This window comes from Rhinopithecus bieti, unplaced genomic scaffold (genome assembly GCF_001698545.2).
Source record: "Rhinopithecus bieti isolate Rb0 unplaced genomic scaffold, ASM169854v2 scaffold_11380, whole genome shotgun sequence".
Lineage (NCBI taxonomy): Eukaryota > Metazoa > Chordata > Mammalia > Primates > Cercopithecidae > Rhinopithecus > Rhinopithecus bieti.
In genome coordinates, this window is record NW_016807225.1 from 3612146 (window position 1) to 3639612 (window position 27467).

The following is a 27467-nucleotide window of genomic DNA, read 5'->3' on the forward strand; positions in this document are numbered from 1 at the left end:
GCCAATATGATGAAACCCCATCTCTACTAAAAATACAAAAATTAGCTGGGCGTGGTGGTACATGCCTGTAATCCCAGCTACTCAGGGGGCTGAGGCATGAGAATTGCTTGAACCCAGGGAGATGGAGGTTGCAGTGAGCCAAGATCATACCACTGCACTCCAGCCTAAGTGGTAGAGTGAGACTCTGTCTCAAAAAAAAAAAAAAAAAAAAAAAAAAAGGCCAGGTGAAGTGGCTTATGCTTGTAATCCTAGCACTTTGGGAGGCTGAGGCAGGTGATCATTTGAGGTCAGGAGTTCAAGACCAGCCTGACCAACATGATAAAACCCCGTCTTTACTAAAAATACAAAAAACAAAAATCAGCTGGATGTGGTGACACACACCTGTAATATCAGCTACTCAGGAGGCTGAGGCAGGAGAACTGCTTGAACCCAGGAGGCAGAGGTTGCAGTGAGCCAAGATCGTGCCGCTGCTCTCCAGCCTGGGTGGCACAGCGAGACTATGTCTCAAAAAATAAACAAAAAGCAAGTAGATAATAAGGGGCGGGGGGCGAGAAACAATTGTTCTCCTTGTAGGGTCCATCCAATCTTTATGTAGATAAGGGAAAAATCTTTACCAACATCTGTTGATCTCTAAGGGCCTTTAACTCAAAATACTCATTATATCTAGGAGTCATATTTTGGGGTGAAGTTCCTTATGCTCTTTTGGGGGAAATACTTTAAAAGTCTTCCACTAAAAAGACTCAGGATGAGGGTCTAACAGATACAAGGCAGCTTCTGAATAGTTTGGGCAGGTATGTGGGTTGAAATCAGCATATAACACACAGATACACACACATCCCAAATATCTCTACGATGTACAGAGAAAAAGATGACCAGCTGGAGGCATCTTCTGTAGTATGCTTTTACAGTGGCCAGCCCCCATTCGTGGCATCCTCCTTTCCACACAAGTGCCTGTACCTAATTGTCAACTGAAGAATCAGTCACAAAGTTCATAAATTTGGAAGGGAGAGCTTTATTTCTCATAAACGGTTGCAGCCTGCAGGCCCACAGGCTGGGAAGTGTAACCTTCAGAAGAAGCTGAGAGCAATCACTTCAAGGGAGGGCTAAAGCAAACAGAAATTTATGCTTAGCTGCATGGCCAAATATGTAATATTCAGTAAGCTATAGGAGTCATGAATACTTATGAAAGGAGAAACAACCATATATGCAATTGAGCTTCACATTTCTTCCTGAGTCCCATATTCAAAAAAAGTGGTGGTGTTAGCATGGTCCAAGGGTAGAGTTTTTGGCCCACTTGTAATTGCTCAACAGGTTCTTCTTACCTACTGCACAGACAAAACCAATTCACTGAGACAGCAGTATTGCAGTAGAGAAAGAGTTTAATTATTGCAGGGTTAGCAGAAAATGGGAGTTTATTACTCAAATCAGTTTTCCTGAGAACTGAGAGGCAATAGTATTATGGGTAATTTGGTGGGCAGGGGGCTAGGGAATGGGTGCTGCTGACTGGTTGGGCAAGAAATCCTAGGGGTGTGGAAAATTAGTCCTCGTGTGCTGAGTTCTGGGCGGGGGGCCCACAGGACTAGTTGATTCCTGAGTCACAGATTCAAGTGAAGTCAGTCAGTTGCCAGAATGCAAAAGTCTGAAAAACATCTCAAAAGACCAATCTTAGGTTCTAAAATAGTGATTACCTATAGGAGCATTTGGGGAAGTTACAGATTTTGTGACTTCTTAAACAATGGCTAGTTAACATTTTTATTTTATTTTTTTTGAAATGGAGTTTCATTCTTGTTGCCCAGGCTGCAGTGCAATGGTGCAATCTCGGCTCACCGCAACCTCCGCCTCCTGGGTTCAAGCGATTCTCCTGCCTCAGCCTCCTGAGTAGCTGGGATCACAGGCATGTGCCACCATGACCGGCTAATTTTTGTAGTTTTAGAAGAGACAGGGTTTCTCCATTTGGTCAGGCTGGTCTCAAACTCCCGACCTCAGGTGATCTGCCCACCTCAGCCTCCCAAAGTGCTGGGATTACAGGCGTAAGCCACCGCACCCGGCCATGGCTGGTTATCATTTAATTACATCTATATTTTAGCAGAATTCAGGTCCATCCCATAATCCCAATCTTGTGGTCTTTCATTACTTTTACAAAAGTGGTTTCAGTCCCTGAGCAAAGAGGGGGTTAGTTTCATGGAGGGCCTATTATCATTCTTGCCTCAAAGTTAAATTATAAACTAAATGCCTCCCATGGTTAGCTTGGACTACACCCAGGAATGAGTGAGGACAGCCAGCCTATGAGGCAGAAGCAAGATGGAGTCAGCCATGCTAGACTTCTCTTGCCGTCATAATCTTTGCAAAGGCGGTTTTATTCTGACATCACTAGGTGAAGCAGAGGACACAAAAATCCTCACATCCTCCACAAGTCAACTAAAACTAGTTCAGAGATGGTGGTCAGTTTTTAGGAAGGGATGCATTGTGAAACTGGCAAGCTGTCACTCTGAAACTGTAAAGAGGGTGGGGGAGTGCGGTCACTACCTCAGGTGATTGGCTAATGGGGATAAAGGAACAGGTTGTCCATTTCTTGTTTTCTAGAGTTGGTTTCTGCTTACTCTTTAGGAAATAATTCTGGTTAAAGATTAATAAGGAAGGGGCATACTGAGCCATGTCTGACCTCTCTCCCCATCACAGCCAGACATTTCAGTTTTCAGGGTGTCTCTCGGGACTGCTTGGCCAAGAGGGGGTCATTCCAGTTGGCTGAAGGGCTTAAGATTTTATTTTTATTCCTCATAGTGCTTTTAGCTCCCCACTGGCCTCCTCCTTAGCACAGCAGGAAAGGCTGAGATATTACCCATTTCCACTTTAACATGGAGGCTGTCAAGCAAAGTGGCAAGGACTCTGGAATTCAAATCCTGGCTCTACCACTTACCACTGGTGACCTCGGCAAGTGACATGGGCCTCTGTATCTAAGCCTCCTGCTCTGTAAAAAGAAAATAATGATACTACACCCATCTCATAGACAGTAGGAGGATTCAATGAATAAATGTAGGCAAATCACTTAGGACAGCATCTGGCAAATAATAAGCACTCCGTGTTGTTATGGAAAAATTTGTCTTGGGTTCCAGAGTCTCTTGGTGTCAAGCAATTCCTTAAAGGAATTTCAAGTATCAGCAGGAAGACAGAGGGCTATGTGGGAGGGGTTTACATTGCCTCTAAAATCAAACCTTTGCCTGTATATGAACAGCCTGACCATAACCTGAATATTATCCTTTTAGTATACCTGCTCTGCCAAATCTTCCCCTAAAATATGAGCTAAGAACCAATCTGGCTTGTGAGGGCCTTGTCACCTGACTGCTAAGGGAAAAAAGGTCATATATCTCACTATTACTGGCCTCTGCCTCTGCCATCTGGCACCTGTAGATCCCCCTGCTCACACAGGCTGGAGCCCCTCTCTTCTCTCATTGACCCATGACACACACTTACCACTCCATCAAATCCTCTTTAAAAACTTATGAAGTGATCAGCACCAATAATGCTAGATGCTAGATTCAAACTAGAGGATAACTATTTTACAGATGGCCCAACTGAGGTTCAGAAAAAGGAAATCAATGGTTCCCAAACACCAGTCCAAGAACTGCTGCCAGTCCTTGTGGTGATGTTTTCACCAGTCTTCAGCCAACTGGAAAAATAAGACTAAAGCTTTAAGTTTTCATACACCCAAAATTATTCTATTTTAAATTGTGAGGTTATGTCCTATCTTCCCTCCTGTGTATACGGAAAAGATATCAAAATGCCCCTTCTTTTGTAAAATGATACCTATAGGAGCTGGGATTTGAAACTAGATCATCTGAATATTTTCACTGTCACCTATTACAGTTTTTCTTTTTTTTTAAGACTGAGTCTCACTCTGTCACCCAGGCTGGAGTGCAGTGGCACAATCTCGGCTCACTGCAGCCTTCACCTCCTGGGTTCAACAAGCAATTCTCCTGCTTCAGCCCCCTGAGTGGCTAGGATTAAAGGCGCAGGCCACCATGCCCAGCTAATTTTTGTATTTTTAGCAGAGATGGGGTTTCACCATGTTGGCCAGGCTGATTTTGAACTCCTGACCTAGTGATGTGCCCGCCTCGGCCTCCCAAAGTGCTGGGATTACAGGCGTGAGCCACCGCACCCGGCCCACTTTTAAATATTTTTAAGTGACTTTAACTTTAAATTCAACAATTATTAAACAATTGTTTATATATATTTTAAATTGTACAATAGATAATACGCTTAAAATATCTTCAAATAAAACTCGGCCCATGTTTGAGTCTTCACAGTATCCTAGGTAGGATTAAAAACTCAAATCCTCACATGGATAGGCAGGTTACAATTTCAAGAAGTAGATGGAAAAAAGAAACATTCCCAAGTCCCTAAATGTAGGATTTAAGGGTGCATGTCTCCCCCTGCTGGTTGTGGTGGTAGCAAACCGAGCCTAGACCGCAATGGTACTGGGGAGAACTTGAACTGGAAAGGACCCTAGAGCAAGAAGAATAGCTGCTTCAGAACCCACTATCCATCACAGGGTCCTTACCCCAACCAAGAGTAAAGAGAGTAAAGTGAGTGAAGCTTAAAGAATTTGTGGCACCAGTAAACTATCAATAGATGCTGATTTACAAACCTTGGTAAATTAATAGGAAAGGAAGAAAAACGTTTACGGTGGTTTAGCTATATGAAAATATTCACTATCAATCTTTATGAATTGCTTATTCTGTGTATCTAATTATATAGAACCATAGCATAAAATAATCATAAAAATTATGCCTATCATTAAATTAGTCTGATTCATTTGGTTCCATTTCAATACTTGTCTGAAGTTCAAGTTATTGGTACAGCATGGCTGTCTGCTCAAGATGTAGGTAAAGTCAAGGAAGTCCGATTTATTTGCCCCTTCAGAGGACTAAGAGGGCCTCATGCTTTCGCATATTTCACTGATTCTTTTTTTGCTTGGTATGCGTTATGCCCTCACCCGCTTCCATTACTGCAAACCCAACTTTTAGCTGTCTTTAAAGCTTTACCTGCTGGTCTCTTTCTACTCCAACAACCAAAGAAGAAAGTTTTTTTTTTCTACCCTAATGTTATTGCTTTGTTCAGAATCTTCTGGCATTTATCTCATTCTCTTTCATATTGCTTATTACATTATGTCGCATTTCCCATATCAGATTTTAAGTTATTTGAAGGCAGACTGTTTTATTTCATTTTTTTTTTTATTTAAGTTCAGGGATACGTGTGCAGGTTCATTACATAGGTAAACTTGTGTCATGGGGGTTTGTTGTACAGATGATTTCGTTACCCAGGTATTTAGCCTTGTATCCACATTGTTATTGTTGTTTTCAATTTTTTATTTCCATAGGTTTTTGGGGAACAGGTGGCATTTGGTTATCTAAGTTCTTAAGAGGTGATTTATGAGATTTTAGTGCACCCATCACCTGAGCAGTATACACTGACCCCAATTTGTAGTCTTTTATCCCTCACCCCCTTCCCACCCTTTCCCCCTGAATCCCCAAAGTCCACTGTATCATCCTTATGCCTTTACATCCTCATAGCTTAACTCCTACTTATGAGTGAGAACATACCATGTTTGGGTTTCTATTCCTTAGTTACTTCATTTAGAATACAAGTCTCCAATCTCATCCAGGTTGCTGCAAATGCCATTAATTCATTCCTCTCATAGTTGATTTATTTGCCCCTTCGAAAACTAAGATAGGACCACGCCTCATGCTTTTGCTTATTTCATTGATTCTTTTTTGGCTTTATATGCGTCATACGCTCACCCACTTCCATTATTGCAAATCCAACTTTTAGCTATCCTTAAAGCTTTACCTACTAGTCTCTTCCTACTCCAACCACCAAAAAAAAAAAAAAAAATTTTTTTCTCCCTTTATTAATTAGTTTTGTTCAGAATCTTCTAGTACTTATCCCATTCTCTTTCATATTATTTATTACAGCGCATCTTATTTCCCATATCAGATTTTAAGTTATTTGAAAGCAGATTGCTTTATCCCACTTCAAAAGAAGGCAATGTATTAATAGCTTCATGGATAAAAGCCATGGTTTTTTGTTTGTTTGTTTTTTTGGTGAGATGGAGATTTATTCTTGTTGCCCAGACTGGAGTGCAATGGCATGATCTCGGCTCACCGCATCCTCTGCCTCCCAGGTTCAAGCGATTCTCCTGCCTCAGCCTCCCGAGTAGCTGGGATTACAGGCATGTGCCACCACGCCCGGCTAATTTTGTATTTTTAGTAGAGATGGGGTTTCACTGTGTTAACAGCCCAGGCTGATCTTGAACTCCTGACCTCAGGTGATCCGCCCTCCTCGGCCTCCCAAAGTGCTGGGATTACAGGCATGAGCCACTGTGCCTGGCCAAAGTCACGGGTTTTTAGTTGAGTCCTAATGGGCAAAACCACCACACATGGAAAAAAATACCACCTGCGTCATAAATTCGTAAGGCATCATAAGAGGATGTATATAAAGTGGCCCCGCTCCTAATTACTTGGTAATTGTTAACTATTACTTTCACTCTGTCCCCAAAACAAAAGCCTTACATGCTGTAGGCATATTACTTGTTGGTAAAGCTGATTGCTAAACAAGTACACCCATACCCAATAATACATTAGAATTATGTGTCCAGAGGACTAACGTGATTAACCATGACCTAGCATACTTACAAAGGCTTGGATGACCAGTATAAAACAATTGCCCACTATCTAGCTTAGCACTGTGCAATATAACTTTCTGGGATGCTGGGAATGGGCTATAATCTGCACTGTCCAATAAAGAGGTGAGTGAGCTCTTGATATGTGGCTAGTACGACTGAGAAACTTACCCAGTGGTTAGTGACCACTTTATTGGACAGCTCAGCTCTAGAATCTCGACCCGTCAACACTCTTTTTAAACTCGCCCATTTCCTCTTTTTCACTGGCGAAATAATTCTTTTCTAAGTAACCTTCACTGATTCAAGGCATCAGAAAGTCAAGTGATCCCAAGCTCTTTTTTTTTTTTCAGCTGTTACACACGTGTTCACCGTGAACCTTCACCGAGAAACAGAATCCGTGTAAAACCCACAGCACATGACAAAGTAAGTCAAACATCAAAGGGCATGAAATCATCCACTTAAAATAATCGCGCCTCGACCTCGTGGGGCACGGTCTCGAGGGTGGACGGGAACAAAAACAAACCGGGCGACAGGCGTAGGGAAAATGCGAGGAGCACGCGGGGAGGTCTGGCGCCCCTGTCACGGTGACTCCAGGATGAGGCCAATCGCGCGCCCGCTCTCCCACGCCGGGCACTGTCGCTCCCCGCTAGCGCACAGGCCGGACACGACTCGCCCCGGCCCCCACCCCAACGGCTGCACGGCGGCACGGCGGCACGCACCACTACAGTGCGACAGTCGCACCTTTTGCTGTATTGGCTCCAAGCTGGCCCCACCCCCGGCTCCTCGGAACCCCGCCTCGAAGCCGTGCCCAAGACGCTCATCGCTCGAGACACCCGTACAAAATGGCGGCGGGGCCTCAGGAACCAACCATAGAGACGCCCACAAGTCGCGGAGAGAGCGTAGGCCCTTGAGCGTAAGCCTCTCAGCGCCGGCCCCGCCCCGGGTCGGCCTGCTCTTCCGGCGGGGGCGGGGAAAGGGCGCGTCTCCAAGGCCCCTTCTAGGAGAACAGCGTGGGGTCTCCATGGTGCTGGGTCCTCCGAGCCGAGTCACGTGGCTGGCGAAAGACGTCGCGGAGGCGGCGGGGAGGAGAAATGGGCGGGAGGCTGTGGGTATAGCGAGACACCCGGCGACGACGAGGTTGTCATGGTGCTGCGAGGCCGTGCTCGCGCATGCGCCACCTGACCCACGGGGGCCGGTCGTGGAGCTGCGACCCCGGCCCTCGGTGAGAAAGGGAGGGCTGGGTCTGGGAGGAGGGGAGCAGGGTTGGCGACGGGAGAGGGATTGGGCGAGAAGCGTGGGGAAAGGAGGTGGAAGTAGGGCAGAGAGGAAGAGGAGCGAGTAGGCAAGGGGGCAAACTGGGACTTTCGGGGGACGGAGGGCCAAACGGTGGGACTGAGGGTTGTTGGCTTTGCTGTGAGGGGCGTGGGAGAGGGAATCGCGGGTGAGGAGGGGGCTGCGTGTGGGGAGGGGGCTTGTGTGAGGGGCAGGTGGGCCCTGGTCTAGCCCTAGGCGCAACCGCCAGCCGGCTGGGCGGGGAGAGAGCTTGGAGTCCAGCCCGGCTGGGAGCTGAGGGCTAGGCAGTGGGCAGGTGAGTGGGCGCCAGAACTGGTAACTGGGCGAAGGTCCTGGGCTTCCAGTTTGAGGTCGGGGGTGGTACCCTGTTCTGGCCCCAGGGCACAGGTGTGTTGCCTTTTCCAGAGACCTGCCGTCACCTACGTTGCTGATTGTTTCCCTTGAGTGGCCAGCTTGCCAGGCTTGGTGCCGGGGGTAGTGTTTTGGGGGAGAAGGCGGGCAGTGCCAAGTAAGGAGTTAGTGGTTAGTGGGTGGCTTCGGGGGAGATCTGATCCCGGCCCAGGTCACAGGCTGGAGCTAGGCTCGCTGTTATTGCTCAAGTCCTGGCAGTATGCATTGCCTGGGCGTTTGCCCTGGAAGGCTGGTGGTATGCCAGTCACAGCACAGTACTAGGGTCTGCCCAGTTCTGCCCTGCTGAGCTGGCAGGCTGGTGGATGCCTGGAGGGTGCACATGCTGCCTGGCACAGATGCAACGTGGGCTAGTGTGAATGGGTAGGTGGGTACTGTTACTGTGAACTAATTGCAGCAGGGGATCAGAGAAAGTTCTCTAAACTCATCTTCCCTTTGAAAGGTGAAAATAGAGCCAAACTGGTCTCAAACATAGGAAATTGTATGGAATTGGGGTTCAGGATCTTTGACACGAATTTTCACCTGAGTTGGAGAAATGGAATGGATGTGAAAGGGAAGATGAATATTAGACATTTAGGTAGACAGGGTTTTTCCACTGTTAAAAAATACACAGACATCCTCCCAGAATGGTATCTCTGAATATGCAGGCCAAAAGAAAATGACTTCGGAGAAAACCTAGTAATGTGCTTATAATTCGAACTGGGATTACTCAAGGTTTTCTTCCTGTGACCTTACCACTTTATTGTATTTAAGCCTGTGGTTGGGCTTTTACCTCACACTTCTGTCCAGGCACACATGTTATACGCGTGACACATTTTAAAGGGAACTTGAGCTCCCAGGAATGTTGCCAAGTGTCTATAAAAGGAGAGATCTGAAAGCAGCATTTCAGATCCTTTTCTTGTAACCGTTGGATCTCCTTTTTAATCATAAGGACAAATCTTCACAAAGATTGTTTGTGGATTAGGCCAAGCTTTAATTTGGATGGTGGATTTGTCCCTGAGGTTTCATCTTAGAATAAGGGGTAGATCAAATATCTGTTTCCTGCAGGGGACCAGACGTGGAGGTTAGATCTTAAGGTGACCATGGTGTTTGGAAGTGCAGAATCTTGACCTTCAAGCTGTTCAGGTATTTCTGTGCTGCTAAGCTATGAGAGCTGCCAAAGAGACTCAGCAGGTCCAAGATTTGTTGGAATTTATTACTCTATTGAATGCCTCATGTTAATTGTTGGGGGCTGAGGTTGCAAAGATGAAAAAAACAACTCAAAGTTGAGGAGACAAATAATGTCAGAAGTGCAAAAACAGTAGTAAGAACTAAGTGCTTTGGAGCACTTGCTAGGATTTTGAATTTTGTACCCTTATATAGACATATATTTATTGATTCACGTTCTTTCTCCAGGCTGGAGTGCAGAGGCACAATCTTGGCTTACTACAATCTCTGCCTCCCAGGTTCAAGCTATTCTCATGCCTCAGCCTCCTGAGTAGCTGGGATTACAGGCATACACCCCCAAGCCCAGCTAATTTTTGTATTTTTAGTAGAGACAGCGTTTCACCATATTGACCAGGCTGGTCTCGAACTCTTGACCTTAGGTGATCTACCCGCCTTGGCCTCTCAAGGTGCTGCTGGGATTAGAGATGTGAGCCACCTTGTTTGGCTCTGATTCTGATTCCCCCTCTCCTTCCCTTCCTTCCTTCCTCCCCCCCCCCCCCCATTTTTTTTTTTTTTGACGGAGTCTCATTCTTCACCCAGGCTGGAATGCAGTGGTGACATCTCAGCTCACTGCAACTCCACCTCCTAGGTTCAAGGGATTCTCCTGCCTCACCCTCCCAAGTTGCTAGGATTACAGATGTGTGCCACCACGCTCGGCTAATTTTTGTATTTTTAGTAGAGACAGGGTTTCACCATGTTGGCCAGGCTGGTCTCGAACTCCTGACCTCAGGTGATCCATCCGCCTCCACCTCCCAAAGTGCTGGGATTACAGAAGTGAGCCACCACGCCCCAGCCTGATTCACTTTCCATTATGAGTTTTAGTGTGTACTATCCTTTCTGGGAAACTTTTGGACAATGTGTTACATATATATGCATAAGAGGCCCAATTAGGGTAAATTCTGACAGTTTTGGAGCTTAAATTAGCCCTTTTAATGCAGAGTAAGGTACATGCATTTGTAAAGCAACGTGAGTGATTTCCAGTCTGTGCCAGGAAGCAGAAAGGACACAGTGGGTAAGAGCTTAGTAACCCATTTTCAACTCCCAGTCAGTGTGTGAGCATCTAATTTTATTGTAAACTAATATCTAAGAGGAAAAAAATTAAGCAACTTCTGGAGGTTTTCAGACTTTGCCTTGCCAATTTGGGGGTTGACAGCACCAGTAGCAAATGCCATCACTTTCTGCTTCTCTCCTGTTGAGGGCTTTATGTGTGTGAGTGGGTCGCTCAGCCACTCCCAGGAGGGCACTGCTGCTGCTCCTCCGAAAGAATAAAGTTTGGGAAGGGATGTAGCGCTTTGTTCCACATCCTATGTGAGCCTCCCTGGCTGCAATGCTAAGGCTTTCTGCTGCTTAAGAGAACTTTACTGAAGACAGAGGCTTTCATATTTTTAATCATTTTCATATCAAAAATAGTCAATTTTCCATCCTAAAGTCGATTTTGCATTCTTTATTTCCAACTGCCAGCAACTCCCCAGGATCTAAATTTAGCATCTGTTCCCTTTTTAACTTAACTCTGTGATACCTTTCCTCACCTACCATAAGGGTCTTAGTTGACCCTCCCATAACAAAAGAAAGGTTAACAAGAGAAAAACATAACAGTTTTATTTAATCAAAGTTTTGTTTAAGACAGGAGTCTTCAGAATTGAAGCCTCCCAAACTCAGGCAAAACTGTCTATTTTTATGCTTAGGTTTGATGAAGAATGGACAGCCATGTAGAAATATGATTGGATAAAAAGGGTATGATCTGGCTGGGCATGGTCGCTCATGCCTGTAATCCCAGCACTTTGGAAGGCTGAGGTGGGAGGATTGCTTGAGCCCAGGAGGTCGAGACCAGCTCAGGCAACATATCAAGACCCAGTCTCTACAAAAAATTTAAAAATTAGCTGGGTGTGGTGGTATGCACCTGGAGTCCCAGCTACTCAGGAGGCTAGGGCAGGAGGATCACTTTAGCCCAGGAGATCGAGTCTGCAGTTAGCCGTGATCGTGCCACTGCACTCTAGCCTGAGCAACAGCATGTGATCCGTCTAGAAATAAAAAACAAAACAAAAGAAAAATCAAACAAAAGAGTATGATCTAATAGTAAAGGACTGAGATGGGAAACCCAGCAAGGTCTGTCTGTCTAGAATTATTCTTGACCTCTGTGTAGCATTCCTTCCTCTCTGTTTTAGGGCAGGACCCATTCTGGAATGAGGGTTTTATGATCTACTATCAGACAAGACAGGTCAGATAATTTCTTTATGGCCAGGAAGTCGAGGCTGCAGTGAGCCCGTGTTTGTGGCCTCACATTCCAGCCTGGGTGACAGAGCAAGACACAGTCTCAGAAAAAACAAAAAGCAACAACAAAGCACTCATTATGCTAAAGTGCCGTATTTTGGAGTATTGTTTTCTGAGCCTCAAAAACCGATTGTCACTGTTTCAGTATTTTGACTCCATGATCAATTATCTGTTATCCTACAAATTCTCAATAAGCCAGAATAAATTCCTGTGTATTTTCTGTAGCTCCATTGACTATACTTTAATAATAATAGCAAGACCTTTTTCATTGTTTTGCCACAAGGATTGTAGAAGACTGAATTGGGATGCATTATCTAAAGTACCTGTAAAATAATCCATATTTAGTAAGATAATGTGAAACTTCAAGAACCTAAGTAAGGTTCTTAATTAGTTGCAACTAACATGAGCTACCCTCCTAATCTAAATCAACAGCCTAGTCTGACATGAATTAGTTTGAATGCCCATCCACAAGCCTCATCTATTTTGCAGAAGGCTTCTATTCACTTTTGGACAGTATTATTTTAGGAAAATTATACTGTGCACATTTGTTGAATTTCATACAAAAGGATCCTGATTTAATTAGAGATGTAGTTTTACACTTTAGTCTACTTTTTAAGCTGGGCTGTCCATGCTGTCAAATTTCATAGCTGTCAGATAGACCTTGTTTTTGCATAGTTCTCTGCAAGATGTGACAGTGCCATTGTTTATCTTTTATGCACATAGGATTAAACGTGTGACCTGTGGGAGTCCTTGATTTGATGTCAGTTGAATGAGGAAGCCAGTCCCCTTAAATGAGTTAGATATGGGGCAGAATGATTTTTACTTGGAATCGTGTTTAAAATTCACTCTCATTCAGTCCAGTTTGTGTTCCCTTTAGTCTGCTCCTACAGTATGCAAAAGTATGAGCAAGAGGGTTGCTTATAAGCATCCTTGTCTTCTATTTAATTTTATTTTGAACTGCTTCTAGGGTAGTTAATGTTCTTCACTAGATCTTATATTAGCAGGAATGTCCAGACTTGGCACTCCAGGGTATTCTAGATACAGTGCTATTTGGCAGGGGGCTTGTGTTTTTCTTCACTCAGAGGACAACAGGATAGAGTCAGGAGTGCATCGTGAATTAAAACATCACAAGACTTTGCTTGCATCTTCCTAGTTTCATTATTGTCATGTTCCCTGTTGGCCTATTCTCCTTATCCCAGCAGTATTCTTATCATGTTGGCCTTACAGTTGCCATTCCTTGATGACTAAATGGCCATGTTAAAATACCTGTAATGTTCTTATCCTCAGCCAGCAATTTGAAGGACTGATTGGTCTTATTCTTGGCACTGTTGGTCTAGGTCTGGGTCTGCTGTGGATGAGCTGCATATCACTGGAGTAAATATAGGCCTCTCTCCTGGGCTTCAGTCTTACATGTGACTGCCTTCCCAGGATCTCCATTTAGATGACCCACAGTAACTTCAGTCTCTACATGACCAAATCTACATGACCATGCCACCCTGCCCCACCCGCCCAACTCCCTTCTGTGCACTTCTTGGGCTCCCTAGCTGAGAAAGTGGTACCACCATCTTCCCCCCACCCAGTACAATAACCGGGTCCCATCAGGTGGGCCTCCATGTTTTTCTTCTCCCCATCTCCACCACCTTAATTCACCTGGACTATGACGGTAGCAACTAAATGATCTCAATGCCGCTCTTGCCTTTTTCCACTTTAGCCTCAGTTCAGCATCCAGAATGCTTTTAAAATGCAAAGCTGGTGCACACTTGTAATCCCAGCACTTTGGAATGCCAAGCCAAGCCAAGGCACAGAGCCGAGCCCATGGTGGAAGGATTGCTTGAGGCCAGGAGTTCAAGACCAGCCCAAGCAACAAAGTGAGATCCTGTCTCTACAAAAAATAAAAAATTAGCCAGGTGTGGTGCTACGTGCCTGTAGTCCCAGCTACTCCATAGGCTGAGGTGGGAGGATCGCTTCCATCTGGGCAGTCTAGGCTGCAGCAAGCCATGATCATGCCACTGCACTGCAGCCTGGGTGACAGAGTGAGACACTGTCTCAAAAAATAAGATAAATAAAATGCACATCTGATCATGTCATACTTCTGGTTAAAATTCTTCCATGACTTCCCATTGCTTTTAAGTTAATATCTAAAATCCTTCCAACATGGATTCCAAGGTGTTGCCTGTCTATTCCCTGACTACCAGTCTGTCATCAGTGCGTGGCATTGTACCCTTATACACTGTGCTCTAGCCTTTCAGTTACTTGTTTGTGCCAAGCCCCTTGCTCCCTTAAGGCCTTCACACTGCCTGGAATATGCCTTTCACTTAACTGCTACTAATTCCTAATCCTCCAGATCCCAGCTACAGAGCACTTCCTGAGTCCCCCAGACTCTTAGCCCCTCCCATTTATAGCTCTTATCAAAATGGTCGCTAGTTGAGTGATTACTTGATTAATGACTGTCTCTCTCTAGATCATAAGCTACAAGAAGGAAGTGACAGATGTCTATTCTGTTTGTTCTATAAACCCAGTCCTTGCACAATGCCTAATTTACAGTGGCAATATTTATCAGTATTTTTAAATGATTGACTGTGACTTATCTGAGCCTCAGTTTCCTCCCCTGTAAAATGAGATAGCAATTGAAGATGACATTGTGAGGCTCAAGTAAGATAACACTAATAGTTACACATATTATAAGCTTTTTATTATATATGATACTATTTGTCCATAAAAGTGTTTTTTAAGCCTAAAAGTAGCATGTGTGTATAGGGAGTTGTTCTTGCTCTTTGTTCAGTACCTCAGCCAAAGGATTTAAGGTTAATTTGAGAAACGCTACACTGTGGGAGGTGGCAATAGGTCATGAGCCTGCAAATGTACACGAGGAAAGCAAGCCTTGTAGTGTCTCTCTTCTCCCCTTTCCCCTCTCCCGCTCCTTCTGCCCTCTCTCTTCTCCCGTCTTCCTTTTCCCTTGTCTTCACTCCCCTGTCCCCTCTCCCCTCTGGTGAGTTCATTTTGTTACCCATTGCAAAAAGCCTAATCAAATGTGCCTTTGTTAGCAGTTTACAAAGCTATGTTGAATGTTGTTTGTGTGCCTTGAATTTGTAATGGAATTAGAGGGCAGCCAGAGGACTGTGAATCTCCTTATGGGTGGAAACCTTCTGTTTAGTAAACTTGAAACTTTTGCCACTTGAGACCTCTGAGGAAAATAAAGCTGAAGTGGGTGAGGCCAATGTTCTTTGCCCATACTTTATTCACTATCTGGATCATCTGTTTCAGCTCTCCAGGCAGTGACTTCTTATATAATTGTTTTTCATAGGGCAGTCCAGATGAAAAGAGTACCAATGAATCTGCCTCCAGCTGAATAAACCATGGAGAGGAAAAACCCATCCAGAGAGAGCCCCAGAAGACTCTCCGCCAAAGTAGGCAAAGGCACAGAGATGAAGAAAGTGGCTCGTCAGCTCGGGATGGCTGCTGCTGAGTCAGACAAGGACTCTGGCTTTTCAGGTTAAAAATATCTTATCCTTCCTCTGTTTTGTGAGTGAATGCTTTGCCCAAAAAATTTCCTCCCCAAAACTCATTTATGTGATAAAGATGGGATGCTTTCACGCACAGGATAAATACTTACCTGATGCTTTAAAATGGTAATTCTGATGCCATATGTCAGGGTACCCATCAAAGTCACCGTAGGGTTCGTTCTGAAAGAATTATTTGACATCTTTTTTCAACTTAGACTCTGAATCTTACACTTCCAAATATTGCAACTGATCACTGGAAAAATATTTAAATACTCATAATTCTGTTGTTTTACTTCCTTTTTCACAGGAATTATTATATTGTAGGGGAAAAAATGCTACTGCATGTAGTTGCCATGTAACAAATTTGAAGACTGCCAGTTAAATAAAAGTCATATTGTATGTAATTTGTAAGGTACCTTTTTCATTGAGAAAGTAGTTTTGCTGTGTTTAGAAATGTACCCCTCCAACAACCCCTCCCCCCACTCTCTATGCATTTTGTATTTGGACTGTGAGCCTCCTGGCCCAGCTCTAAACTTGAGTATCTATTAGAGATAAGAAAATAGAACAGTTTTCCTTACAAGTTTTTCTTAAACCTTACCCAAAAGGGCTAGCTGAATATACATTGAATCTTTTAATTTTGTGCTGGGGCTCTTTTTTAATTTCCCGGTCTGAGGGTAGTGGCTTGGATATGGTGCTAGTGTGATTTTTGGCGCAGGGGATGCAGAGGGGTGATGCTGAGGGATTCTAGCCAAGTCAACATCCTGAGAGTAGAACCCTCTCAAGGAGAAAATTTATATTATCCAGTCTCAGAAAGACAAATCAATCAATTTTGATTTATTAACTTATAGTGAGAAATGCAGCTGTTAGGAAAACTAGAACCCTCTTGTCTTTAGATTGGCATATTTTCTCCCTGTAGGCATGCTGCTTGAAAAGGCAAATTATAAATAGACTGTTGCTCAAAGAGGAACAGAGCGCCGACCAAGGGATTAGATTAAGAGGAATTAGTTGCCCTGCCCAGGGCCAGGACAGTCCAGGGAAGGGCGGGCCAACCTTCCCTTTGGATTTTTCTTCTGTCTCTCAGCATTGTTTCCCAAGCCTGCCTCATCATAAAGCTCACCTGAGGCATTTGTTAAAAATATTGATCACCAGATCCCCCTCCTGGAGACTCTCAAGGGTCTGGACAGGGCCTGGAATGTGGGTTTTTTAAAAAACAAGTGTTTTTGTTGTATGGTCAGACAGGTTTGGGAAACATTGGAGGCCTAGTGTCTCTTTTTTTTCTTTTAATATCATGTTTGCTTTTGTCTGTTTTCATTTCATGAATACATGCTCATTATAGAAGCTTGGACATGTAGGAAACCACGAAGAAGAAAATAAACATTATCAATAATCTTACCATCTATTATTTCCAGTACTGTTGACATTTTGACACTTCTAACAACTTCAACTTTGTCAGGCCAGTTGTTTTAAGAATATTGTACTACTCAGACATAAAGTGGTATTAAAATAATCAAACTCATTATGCCCCAGAAAGTAGCCCCAGTGAATGCCACTGGAATGCGTCTAGCCACTCTTAGGCCACGTGCCAGTGATTTCCTCACTGAGTTATTCCAGTTACCTTGGAGTAGGATGAAATTCGTAAAATCAAGACAATTTTTCCCATTTTAATTACTGCATTTGTATTTCAAAAAATTTCAAATCTATACAAAAGCAAATGAATACCCCATATATCTATCTTTTTGTCATATATGCTTTCTCTCTCTCTCTACACACGCACACGGATACACACACGCACACACTGAATTATTTGAAAGTAAATTGCAAACACTTGACATTTTACCTCTATATAGCTTCAGTACAAATTTCTTAAAAACAAGGACATTCTTCTATATAGTTATAATATCATTATCATACCTAAGAAATTTAACACTGATACTTATCATTAGCTACACTGCATATTCAGATTTTCCCCCATTGTCCCAATAATTTCCTTTACAGCTGTTTGTCTTTTTGTCTATTTTGGATCCAGAATCCAACTGAAGATTGAGCATTGCATTTAGTTGTCCTGTCCTTTAGTCTGGTTTAGTCTACAGCTATAACCACCCCCCTATCTTTTCTTTGCTTTTTATTCTTTCTTTTATGACATTGACATCTTTGAATGAGTCAGACCTGTTGCTTTGTAGAATGTCTCACACCCTGGATTTTCTGGTAGTGTCCCCATTATTAGGGTCAGGATTAGCATCTTGACCAGAATACTATGTTGTTGATGTTGTATCCTTCCCATTGCAACACATGTGGAGACTCGTAAGTTAGTCTTACTCTTGGTGATGCTCTGGTTGGTTGGTCACTTGGCTAAGATAGTGTGTACCAGATTTCTTTACTGTTAAAGTACCCTTTTCTCTTTGTAATTCATAAGTAACTTATTTTTTATAAGATCATACAATACTTTATAATTGTGTGACTATCCTATTCCCCAACAAACTCTTTACCGGAGTTAGCATCCATTGATGGTCTTTGCCTGAATCAGTACATTGGTGGTTTAAAAGTGGTGATTTTGGCCGGGTGAGATGCCTCACACCTGTAATCTCAGCACTTTGGGAGGCTGTGGCGGGCGGATTACCTGAGGTCAGGAGTTCGAGACCAGCCTGACCAACATGGAGAAACCCTGTCTCTACTAAAAATACAAAATTAGCCGGGCGTGGTGGCACATGACTGTAATCCCAGCTGCTCGGGAGGCTGAGGCAGGAGAATCGCTTGAACCTGGGAGGCGGAGGTTGTGGTGAGCTGAGATCGTGCCATTGCACTCCAGCCTGGGCAACAGGAGCGAAACTCTGTATCAAAGAAAAAAGTGGTGATCTTCTAATTTTACCATTCTTCGTACATTATTGGCTGACATTATTCTGTAAAAAGTGCTTTCCCTCCTCCCTCTTCTTTGAGTATCACTAATGTAGTCATGGAATTCTTTTGTAATTCAGTTTGTTAATCCGTTAAAATCATGATTTCTGATACTCAAATTGTCTCAAATTTGACCAGCGGGAGTCCCTTCAAGATAGCTCTTGTGTCTCTTTGACATGTCTCTGTTAGTGTTTGAGCACTTCTTTGCTTTCTGGGACAACAAGCTGTCCAGGCTCATCTCGTATCTTCCCTGTCAAAGTCTTGGAATCAGCTGTTTCTCCAAGGAGCCCTCATTTCCTTTATGTGCAGAATGGCATTTAGAAACCAAGATCTGGGCACTCAATATGTACATTGCTTCTGGGCTCATTCGTTTTCAGTCTAATGGTTCTTAACTAGAGGTGTACATTTGGATTACTTGTGTTTTGTGAAAATACGCTACTATGGAACCAGGTAAATCACTTCAGTAGATCAAGGGAAGGATCCCAACATTTATAACTTTTTAAAAGTGTCACTGGAGATTCTAAATAATATTTCCATTGATGCATATCCTTCTAGTCATACAGTCTTCCTTAAGCTGGATAAAATGCAGTTGTTTTGAGGTTTACAGATTGGTTTTGTTTTTTTAATTGTAATTACCTCTTGGGGTACCCAGAGCCTCTGAAGGTCCTAATCCTACCTTGGGCCATACCCATCTCCTTTCTCAACAACAGATTCTCAAAAGTAATAAACTAACGTTGAAGCCTCGAACTCATTTCTCCTGTAGACTGGTGGTGATTACTTTCATGTGAGCCCTAATTGAGGCAGGTTTTTGTCCATAAGAGAGTTAGAAAGGAAATCAAACTTGTCCTAGGGCAATAATTCTTAATCTTTGGTGGAGGAGGGATTAATTATGGATCCCATTGAAAAGCCAATGAAAGCTAAAAGCCTCCTTCTTAATAAAATTCACAAAAACACATCACAAGTGTTGCATTCAATTTCAAGAGGTCCATAGCTCCTTAGGAGCCTAGTTAAGAACCCCTAGTCTAGAGCCTAAGTGAATTGACCATTCTTCTGCCCACCAGATGGGAGCTCGGAATGTCTGAGCTCCGCAGAGCAGATGGAGTCCGAGGACATGCTGAGCGCCTTAGGCTGGAGCAGAGAAGACAGGCCGAGGCAGAACTCCAAAACTGCAAAGAATGCCTTCCCTACCCTGTCTCCCATGGTCGTCATGAAGAATGTGCTGGTCAAACAGGTGAGGAGGACTAATATCACCTAAAGGCTTTGCAAATAAAAATTTCTGAGCTTCCTGTGTATAAAGGAAGAGATTTATATTTTCTGCCAAGGAGAGAGATTTTAGAAACAGACCACTAGAACCACACCAATGTGTACTTTCTCCCCTGGGGAGCAGATGTTATCTTTCAAGTGTGACACTGTTTTAAAAAGGAATACAAGAATCATAATGTGTGTTCTCATTTTTGAGACAGCTAGGTTGTTTTATTTCTGTATTCATAGTTTGTCCAAAGGGACCCTGAAACGTATATAGAGGAACCAAGCAGAAATGGCATAACTTCAGTGGTGCATTCTAACATGTGGCAGAGTTTAGGGTAGAAACAAAAGAAGCTCTTTTTAATATGAATTGCCCTGGGAATTTAAGAATGTAGAATGCATTTATCTCAGAAGTAGAGGCAATTTCCCTGTTTCTTATGCCATATACTGAGCATTTTCTTAGTAGTTAGCCAGAGCCCATCATTAGTGACGAAACTGCTCCTGGTTCAAGTATGGGAATACCAGCAGAATCCACACAGCATCGTTGTGGAGTGGAAACACATCCTGTTTGGGGCTTCATTACATAACTGTGTATATTATATGATTATTGTCTAGATATGAAAGAAAAGATTTAGATGAAAATCTAAGTTAAGCTCTAGTGTTTGAAACTGAGAACTTGATCATATAAGCTTGGTTAAGTTAGAATAGAGAAGTCTGAGAATAGAAAAGATTGATTTCAGCCAAAGAAATTTAGTCTTACCGTACTTTCCTCTGAAAATATATCAGTTCTGATATGGGTTCAGTGATGAGGCTACTTGAAGATAGTGAAATTTGAAATCTGGCTTGAGTAGTTGACTTTTCCCTCCTTAGGGTAAAAGGTTAGAACATGGCTTTAACCCGACAGGAAATCTTAATGTCTTAGCTATTACCTCGTTATGTATGAGGAACACAAACTGATTTTCAACAAGGCAGCCTGGTGAGTTCTGAAAAGGAATTTGAAGATTTTTGCTTGGTAAATCATATCTCAGCTGGAAGCATGGCTCTCCTTATTGAAAGGAAAAGAAATAATAGAGACAGGAAATGAAGCCCACGTGAGATTGCCCCGGCCCCACCGGTGCTGCCAGTGCTTTTCCTGGGCTTCCTTTCTCCCAGTTCTTTTTCTCCCTGCCTTCCTCTCTGGCTTCCTTGTCCTTTTCTTGTGTGTCTGTGTTTATATCCCTTCTTTGTTGTAGGCTAGGCTGGCAGCTCCAGAAGGCTGAGAACAGCCCACACACACAGTTACGGAGTGAGTAGGCTTTTCCAGCAGAGCCACATTCTTCAGGACAAAGACCCGCCAGGAAGGCTGCTGGGTCTGATCAGGAGCTAAGAGGCTGACCTAAGGGAGTAGTCTAGGAGTTTTATTTCATTTTTAAAAAACATACTAGAATCCAGCATATTCTAAAATTAAAATAATGATACACATTTAAAACCCTCTGCATGTTGTGTAATGTCTTGATTATGGCTGCTTGGTTTTAGATATTTTTCTTTTGAGAGTCTGATTCCATCTCTGTCACTAGACAGTGTGATCTTGTACATAATTAACCATGATGGATATCAGTTTCTTCATCTTTAATATGAAGGGTTTATGTGAAATGATTCTGAGACCCTGTCCAAGTCTAAAATTTTGTTCCGTATTCCCTCAGGTGATTTCAACATGAATAATACAATTTGTAAAATCTAATAATTAGAACAAGTCAGCTAAGTATCTGTTAGGACAGTGGGCATAACAGTAGCATTAGTAAGTACAGTCCAGTAAAATCATGGGAAAGCAATGCATTAGATATTTTCCAGATCCATTTGCCTAGTAGGTCATCCCTAGAGAGGGCATGAAGTTTTGCTTCTGACTGAGCTGGAACAGGCTGATCTCTACTTCAAAAGACCTCTTGATTTTGGATCTCCTATGACAAGGAAATGTGGTTTCTGGCCCTAGCATTGCTTGCCTTAGTAAATCCTGGAGTATATTTGAACATCAAGAGGACTCCAGATCGTTCCAGCCTTTGCAGGGGAAATGAATTATAGTTGGCCTAAAGTTCCTAACCTTGCATCCAAGAAACTGAAATGTGTGCAAAATGGTGTGCGCATGTACATGTATGGGAAGACAGTTCTTAATGTTCTTCAGATAAATCAGATGACCCCACCTGACCCCACTGAGGATGTGAACCTCTATCAGACTTGCCCTCTGCCTGGCTTTATCTACACTCAGATTTTTGGGACCAGGTTGGAACTGGATTGGCTTTCAAACATTGGAGACAAGTAGCCATGTCCTTCTTTATTAGATTTCGTCTGAATCAATACTTTAATTAAAAAGTAATGCATAATTGAGGAGTAATAAAACAAAAGTAGTATAGCAGAATGGCTCAGATGAGTTTTACAGTCAGACAGAGGATGGAATCCTAACTGCATCACTTAGTAACTTGGTGACTTAAAACAAGTTATTTCAACTTTCTAAGCCTCAGTTTCCTGTTTATGAAGGGAAATGGTAACTACCTCATGAGGTTGTCATATAGATTAAGTAAGTCATGTAAAACATTACACACAGTGGTAGCCTATAGTCAGCACCAATACATGGTAGCTGTTATTATTTTGAATGGTTTTATGATCGTTGGATGTCACTGCCTTAAAAACAGGGACCCATAGACTCCTGACAATATGGGTGTTTGTTTTTTTTTTTCTGTTGTTGTTGTTGTTTTTGAAACCAAGTCTTGCTCTGTTGCCCAGGCTGGAGTGCAGTGGCGCAATCTCGGCTCACTGTAATCTTCACCTCCCGGGTTCAGGCGATTCTCCTGCCTCAGCCTCCCAAGTAGCTGGGGCTACAGGCATGCACCACCACGCCCAGCTAATTTTTTGTATTTTTAGTAGAGATGGGGCTTCACACGTTGGCCAGGCTGGTCTCGAACTCCTGACCTTAGGTGATCCACCTCCCTCAGCCTCCCAAAATACTGGGATGACAGGCATGAGCCACCACACCTGGCCCAATATGTTACTTTTTAATCAAAAGTTATTTTCAGGTAAAAGAGGTTCCAGATGTAACTAAATGAAGATATACTTTGGTGTAAAGTCACATTTTAACTTACACCAGGAAATTCATATTTTATTGTTTCAGTTATGACCTTAGCTATGTCATTGCCTTACCTACCCATTTATTTTCTGAGTGATAGCACTTGAATAAAAATAGGTATTTCCTCCAATTTTCCCTTAGAAAAAGTTAAAAAAGTATTTGTGATATCAGACACAAATAGATGTTCAAACCACTACGTGAGGGAAGTGCTGTCCTTGAAATTGTTCTAAACATTTGAGTATCCGCTTGCCCCTTTGACAGAAGCTTCACTCCTCTATCCTTTCGGCAGTAATGAGTAGTGTGCTGCTCTCCTCCTTTGTCTTCAGGGCAGCAGCTCATCCCAGCTCCAGTCATGGACTGTCCAGCCCTCCTTTGAAGTGATCTCAGCACAGCCACAGCTCTTATTTCTTCATCCACCTGTACCATCTCCTGTCAGTCCATGCCACACTGGCGAGAAAAAGTCCGACTCCAGGAACTACTTGCCCATTCTGAATTCTTATACCAAAATAGCCCCACATCCAGGCAAAAGGGGCCTTTCCCTTGGCCCAGAAGAAAAAGGAGCAAGTGGAGTGCAGAAGAAAATCTGTACTGAGAGACTTGGGCCTAGCTTGTCTTCCAGTGAGCCAACCAAGGTTGGTGCTGTTCCGTCCAGTCCCTCGACGCCAGCACCACCCAGCGCCAAACTTGCCGAGGACTCAGCTCTGCAGGGTGTGCCCTCTCTGGTGGCAGGTGGAAGTCCACAGACTCTTCAGCCGGTATCCAGCAGTCACGTGGCTAAAGCTCCCAGTCTGACCTTCGCTTCCCCCGCCAGTCCTGTCTGCGCATCAGACAGCACTCTCCATGGGTTAGAGAGCAACTCTCCCCTTTCACCACTGTCTGCTAATTATAGCTCACCTTTATGGGCTGCAGAGCACCTCTGCCGCAGCCCAGATATCTTTTTAGAGCAGCGGCAGAGCAAACATAGGCGCTTTCAGAATACCCTAGTAGTCCTACACAAATCTGGTTTGCTAGAGATCACTTTGAAAACCAAGGAGTTGATTCGTCAGAACCAGGCAACTCAGGTAGAACTAGACCAGCTAAAGGAGCAAACCCAGCTGTTTATAGAAGCCACCAAGAGCAGGGCCCCCCAGGCTTGGGCCAAGCTGCAGGCATCTTTAACACCTGGGTCCAGTAATACAGGCAGTGACCTAGAAGCATTCTCTGATCACCCAGACATATAGTACAGAGGCATATTTTCCTGTTACTTGAGTGGTTCTTTTTGCTCATTTACTGTTACCTACTCCTGTTTCCCAAAGCTTATGTAAGAGCTTTTCCTTCTAAACTTAACCTGTGTCATGGTTCACTTAGGAAGCCACGTGCCAATACCTGGCTGCTGTCTTAACTTGTGGTCTGGGCACAGGATACATATGTCCCCGTTCCACTGAGGACCTCAGTTTGGGAGTGCCCTTGAGCCCCTTTTCCTTAGCCTGCAGGTGCTTCAGTGGATCACAGGGCAAAGCAGGAGATGATTGTGTGGGGCTCTTCCTGCTGTCACCTCCCATCATCCCACTCTCTCACCAAGATCAAGGGTGCAGTAACACGAATGAGCATACAGAGCAACGCCTGTTGAGCCAGGGAGTAGGTGACATAAAGAAACCTTCATGGATCTTCCCTTGCCTGTCTTAGTCACAGAGAGAAATAAGAGGAGGTTGCTTGCATTCCACAAGGCATCGTGCTAGTTGGGCAAGACCTAAAATGCCCTGGGCACAGGTTGCACCTGGTTGCGAGCACTTAATCACTCAACGCTTTGTTTTCTTAAACTTGAAAGTCAAGGGAAAGGGTAGTACCATCTGACTCCTAGACTTTCATTGCAAGTCAGATTTTTCTTAAACTAGCAGGCAAAAAAATACTTCCAAATTTTAAGGTGTGGAATGGATGCAGTACCATCTGGAATTATAGTCGATGAATTGCTTTATTGACTTAGAAGCTGAAGAAAATAGACATGGCTGGCATATCTCATGGTCAGGAGCTGGACGATTCTGGTAACTTAGGCTTTTTTTCTCTCTTCTTTTGAAACAGTATATCCTGTTTTATATCTAAAAATCTTAAGGATAGTTTCAGTGGTTCCTGGGGATGTAGTATAAGTTAACTCTGTTGCCATCTTGTTTTTTTTTCTTTTATTTTGATAAAAGAAGTGATTATTATGCTTGATAAACTTTGAATTAAATACAGTTGTCTCAAAGGTATGATAAGTCTACAAAAAATTGGAAAGCATCTTACCCATTTTCTTTTCACATCCCAAATTTTCATTTGTTCCATGTCATAGTGATGGGAAGCAGTTATAGAGCATTGTCTTCTGTGTTTCCTTCATGTGTTAAATATTGGCAACAAAGCCAAAGGTATAATGTTGGTTATATGAAGTTCATCTAGAAATGGAGACCATGACCAGAGTTTCCAGAGTTTCCAGATGATACATGTTCTTTTCAGCTTCATTAAATAGGCAACTATGTTTCTAAGTAGTAAAGTTTCAAAATATTCTCTCATTTTAAAATTTCATCCTCTTGAAAATCTTTGTTCTTTACAAAATTATCTTAATAAGTTCTATATGATCAGCTTCATCTTTCTTTTTTTTTTTGAGACGGAGTTTCACTCTTGTTGCCCAGTCTGGAGTACAATGGTGGGATCTCAGCTCACTGCAACGTCCGCCTCCCGGGTTCAAGTGATTGTCCTGCCACAGCCTCCCAAGTAGCTGGGATTACAGGTGTCTGCCACCACGCCCAGCTAATTTTTGTATTTTTAGTAGAAACAGGGTTTCACAATGTTGGCCAGGCTGGTCTCGAACTCCTGACTTCAGTTGATCTGCCTGCCTCGGCCGCCCAAAGTGCTGGGGTTACAGGCCTGAGCCACCACGCCCAGCCCAGCTTCACCCTTTCTGCAAAGAAACATTTTACCAAGACGAGAAGTTAAAGATGACATTTCCTAGGTAGTTGTAACTCTAACATAGTTTAAAAATATGTGGCTTCAGATTGCCTATACTTTGTTCACAAACGTGTGATTTAGATATGACTGATTTAGAAGTGAACAACTTGGTAACATCCCTAGACTCCCCTCATCAACGCAGAATTATTACCTGCTCTTTACTTTCTGAAAGAATTTCAGAAATCAGAGCAAATGTGTCTTTAGGCAGATTCAGCTCCTTTTAATATTTTTTTCTTGGCCCACTCTCTTTGCCTCCCCTGAATCTGTGTGGTACTATAGCAGCTCTACTCCGTGCACCATGCTAGGAAGCTTCCTTTTTGGCACAGTACGTTTGGCAGCAAAGCTATACAGACAGGTGCATTCAGAACAGCCTGGGCACCAGTCATGAGTCTTACTGAGTGTCAAAAATCTGAAAACACATGCTGAGAACCAAATTTATTCCACTGGAAAAACCCTCTGTGGAGCTATAAGCCTCTTGGACTCTTCTTCCTAGATTAAGGCTTGCATTTCCCTCCCTGTTTCAGTAAAAGATGATGAAAGCCGTTATCAGTCCTCACTGCTGAGTGGCAGGGAGAAGCAGCACCACCCCCAGCTCTTCTCTAATCTTGTAACTTGGTGCTAGAAGTCTCTCCAGGCTATTACCATGGGTGTTTGTTCCCTATTGGAGCTGTAAGCAGATGAACCCAAGTAGAGAAGATAGATCTTGGAAGGAGAGATCCACTGAGGCCAGCAGACAGTTGGGGCCAGAAGCCAGATCAGCAAATGGAGGAACCTTGGAGGTGACCAGAAAGATCTCCATCGGTTGCCCAAGGCTGTAAGTAGTGATGGTTTTAGCGATGCATAACATAATTGGCTATGAAGTACTGTGGCAGAGCTGCTGTTTTCTGTAGGTGAGAAGCCATTTTTAGCTCAGAGCAACCCTTAAGAGAACTTTTGGCAGATTTTGTTGGCATTATTGAAATATATCTAGAAAAGTTACTGATTGCAATGGTTATGGGAAAGGGATTTAATGACATTTGTAATTTATTACACTCATTGGTTTTTATTGATTATAGTATTATCTGACTTTTTATTTTCTACTATGGTTCCTTTAGCAGAAAAGTAATTTTTGTGCATACATTGAAGTGGTTTTCTAGCTATGAATTCTTTAGGGTAGAAGTTTATTTAGCAAATGTGAATTCTTTTGAGAAAGTATGAAGTTTTGCAGATATTGACTGTGAAATGTCAGAGAAAAATAAAAGTCACTTACTTGAAACCTATTTGGCCTTTTGCTTTATAACTGCTTAAAATACTGAATGAAACCTGGAGTAAATATTTGAACTGATTTAAATGTTAAACATAGGTACTCATGTTATTTGGGAATATTGGGATTAGACACTGAACATGTGGAAATTCATTGCTCAGATTTTCACTGGTGTGAACTTGAAATATGAGCAGGCTTATGGCAAATGAGTAGTCCTCGTTTTCTGGAGCCTTGGAGGTTTTTGCTGGGCAGGTTGGGAGGAGTGAGAGGTGAAGACAGTCCAGTGATTTCTTCCATCTGATTGACACTTTCACAAATAGAACTTTTAAGTGACAAAGCTACTACAATTGTATACCGGGATAAACTAAAGCCACAGTAAATGAAGTTCTTTCTACAGCACAGTGGTCCTTAGCAAGCACACCTCCATGCCTTCCCCCATGCCGCCTCAAGCCTTGCTCCTTGTCAGGGTTCACCTAGAGGATCTCAACAGGGAGACATGTGGAGTCCTCCCTGTTTCTGAGGCCAGTCGGGAGCCCCTTCCTGCGATCTTTAAGATACCGGGGAAATGAAAAGCTGATCCTCACTAAAAGGCCTGGAGGGTTGTCATAGTCTAATTCTTATAGTATTATTTCTGTCCTATACAATTGTCTAAGTGGCTTTTTAACATGTAGC

The 27467-nt window shown here is 43.2% G+C and overlaps 1 protein-coding gene across 3 annotated transcripts in view; it reads left to right on the forward strand.

Moving 5' to 3' along the window:
- CIPC (CLOCK interacting pacemaker) overlaps nt 1–26811 on the forward strand; it is a 38229-nt gene extending 11418 nt beyond the window's left edge. Inside the window, exons 3-6 of one of the 3 annotated variants that reach the window (XM_017880604.1) lie at nt 7030–7102; nt 15162–15349; nt 19314–19483; nt 22921–26810. In XM_017880604.1, the coding sequence (XP_017736093.1) occupies nt 15214–15349; nt 19314–19483; nt 22921–23814 (1200 nt within the window). In that variant the 5' untranslated portion in view covers nt 7030–7102; nt 15162–15213 and the 3' untranslated portion in view covers nt 23815–26810. Of the gene's footprint in view, nt 1–7029; nt 7103–7151; nt 7593–7633; nt 7902–15161; nt 15350–19313; nt 19484–22920 lie in introns of those variants that run through there. The other 2 variants (XM_017880605.1, XM_017880603.1) reach the window with 2 other exon arrangements.
- The last annotated feature ends 656 nt before the right edge of the window (nt 26812–27467 follow it).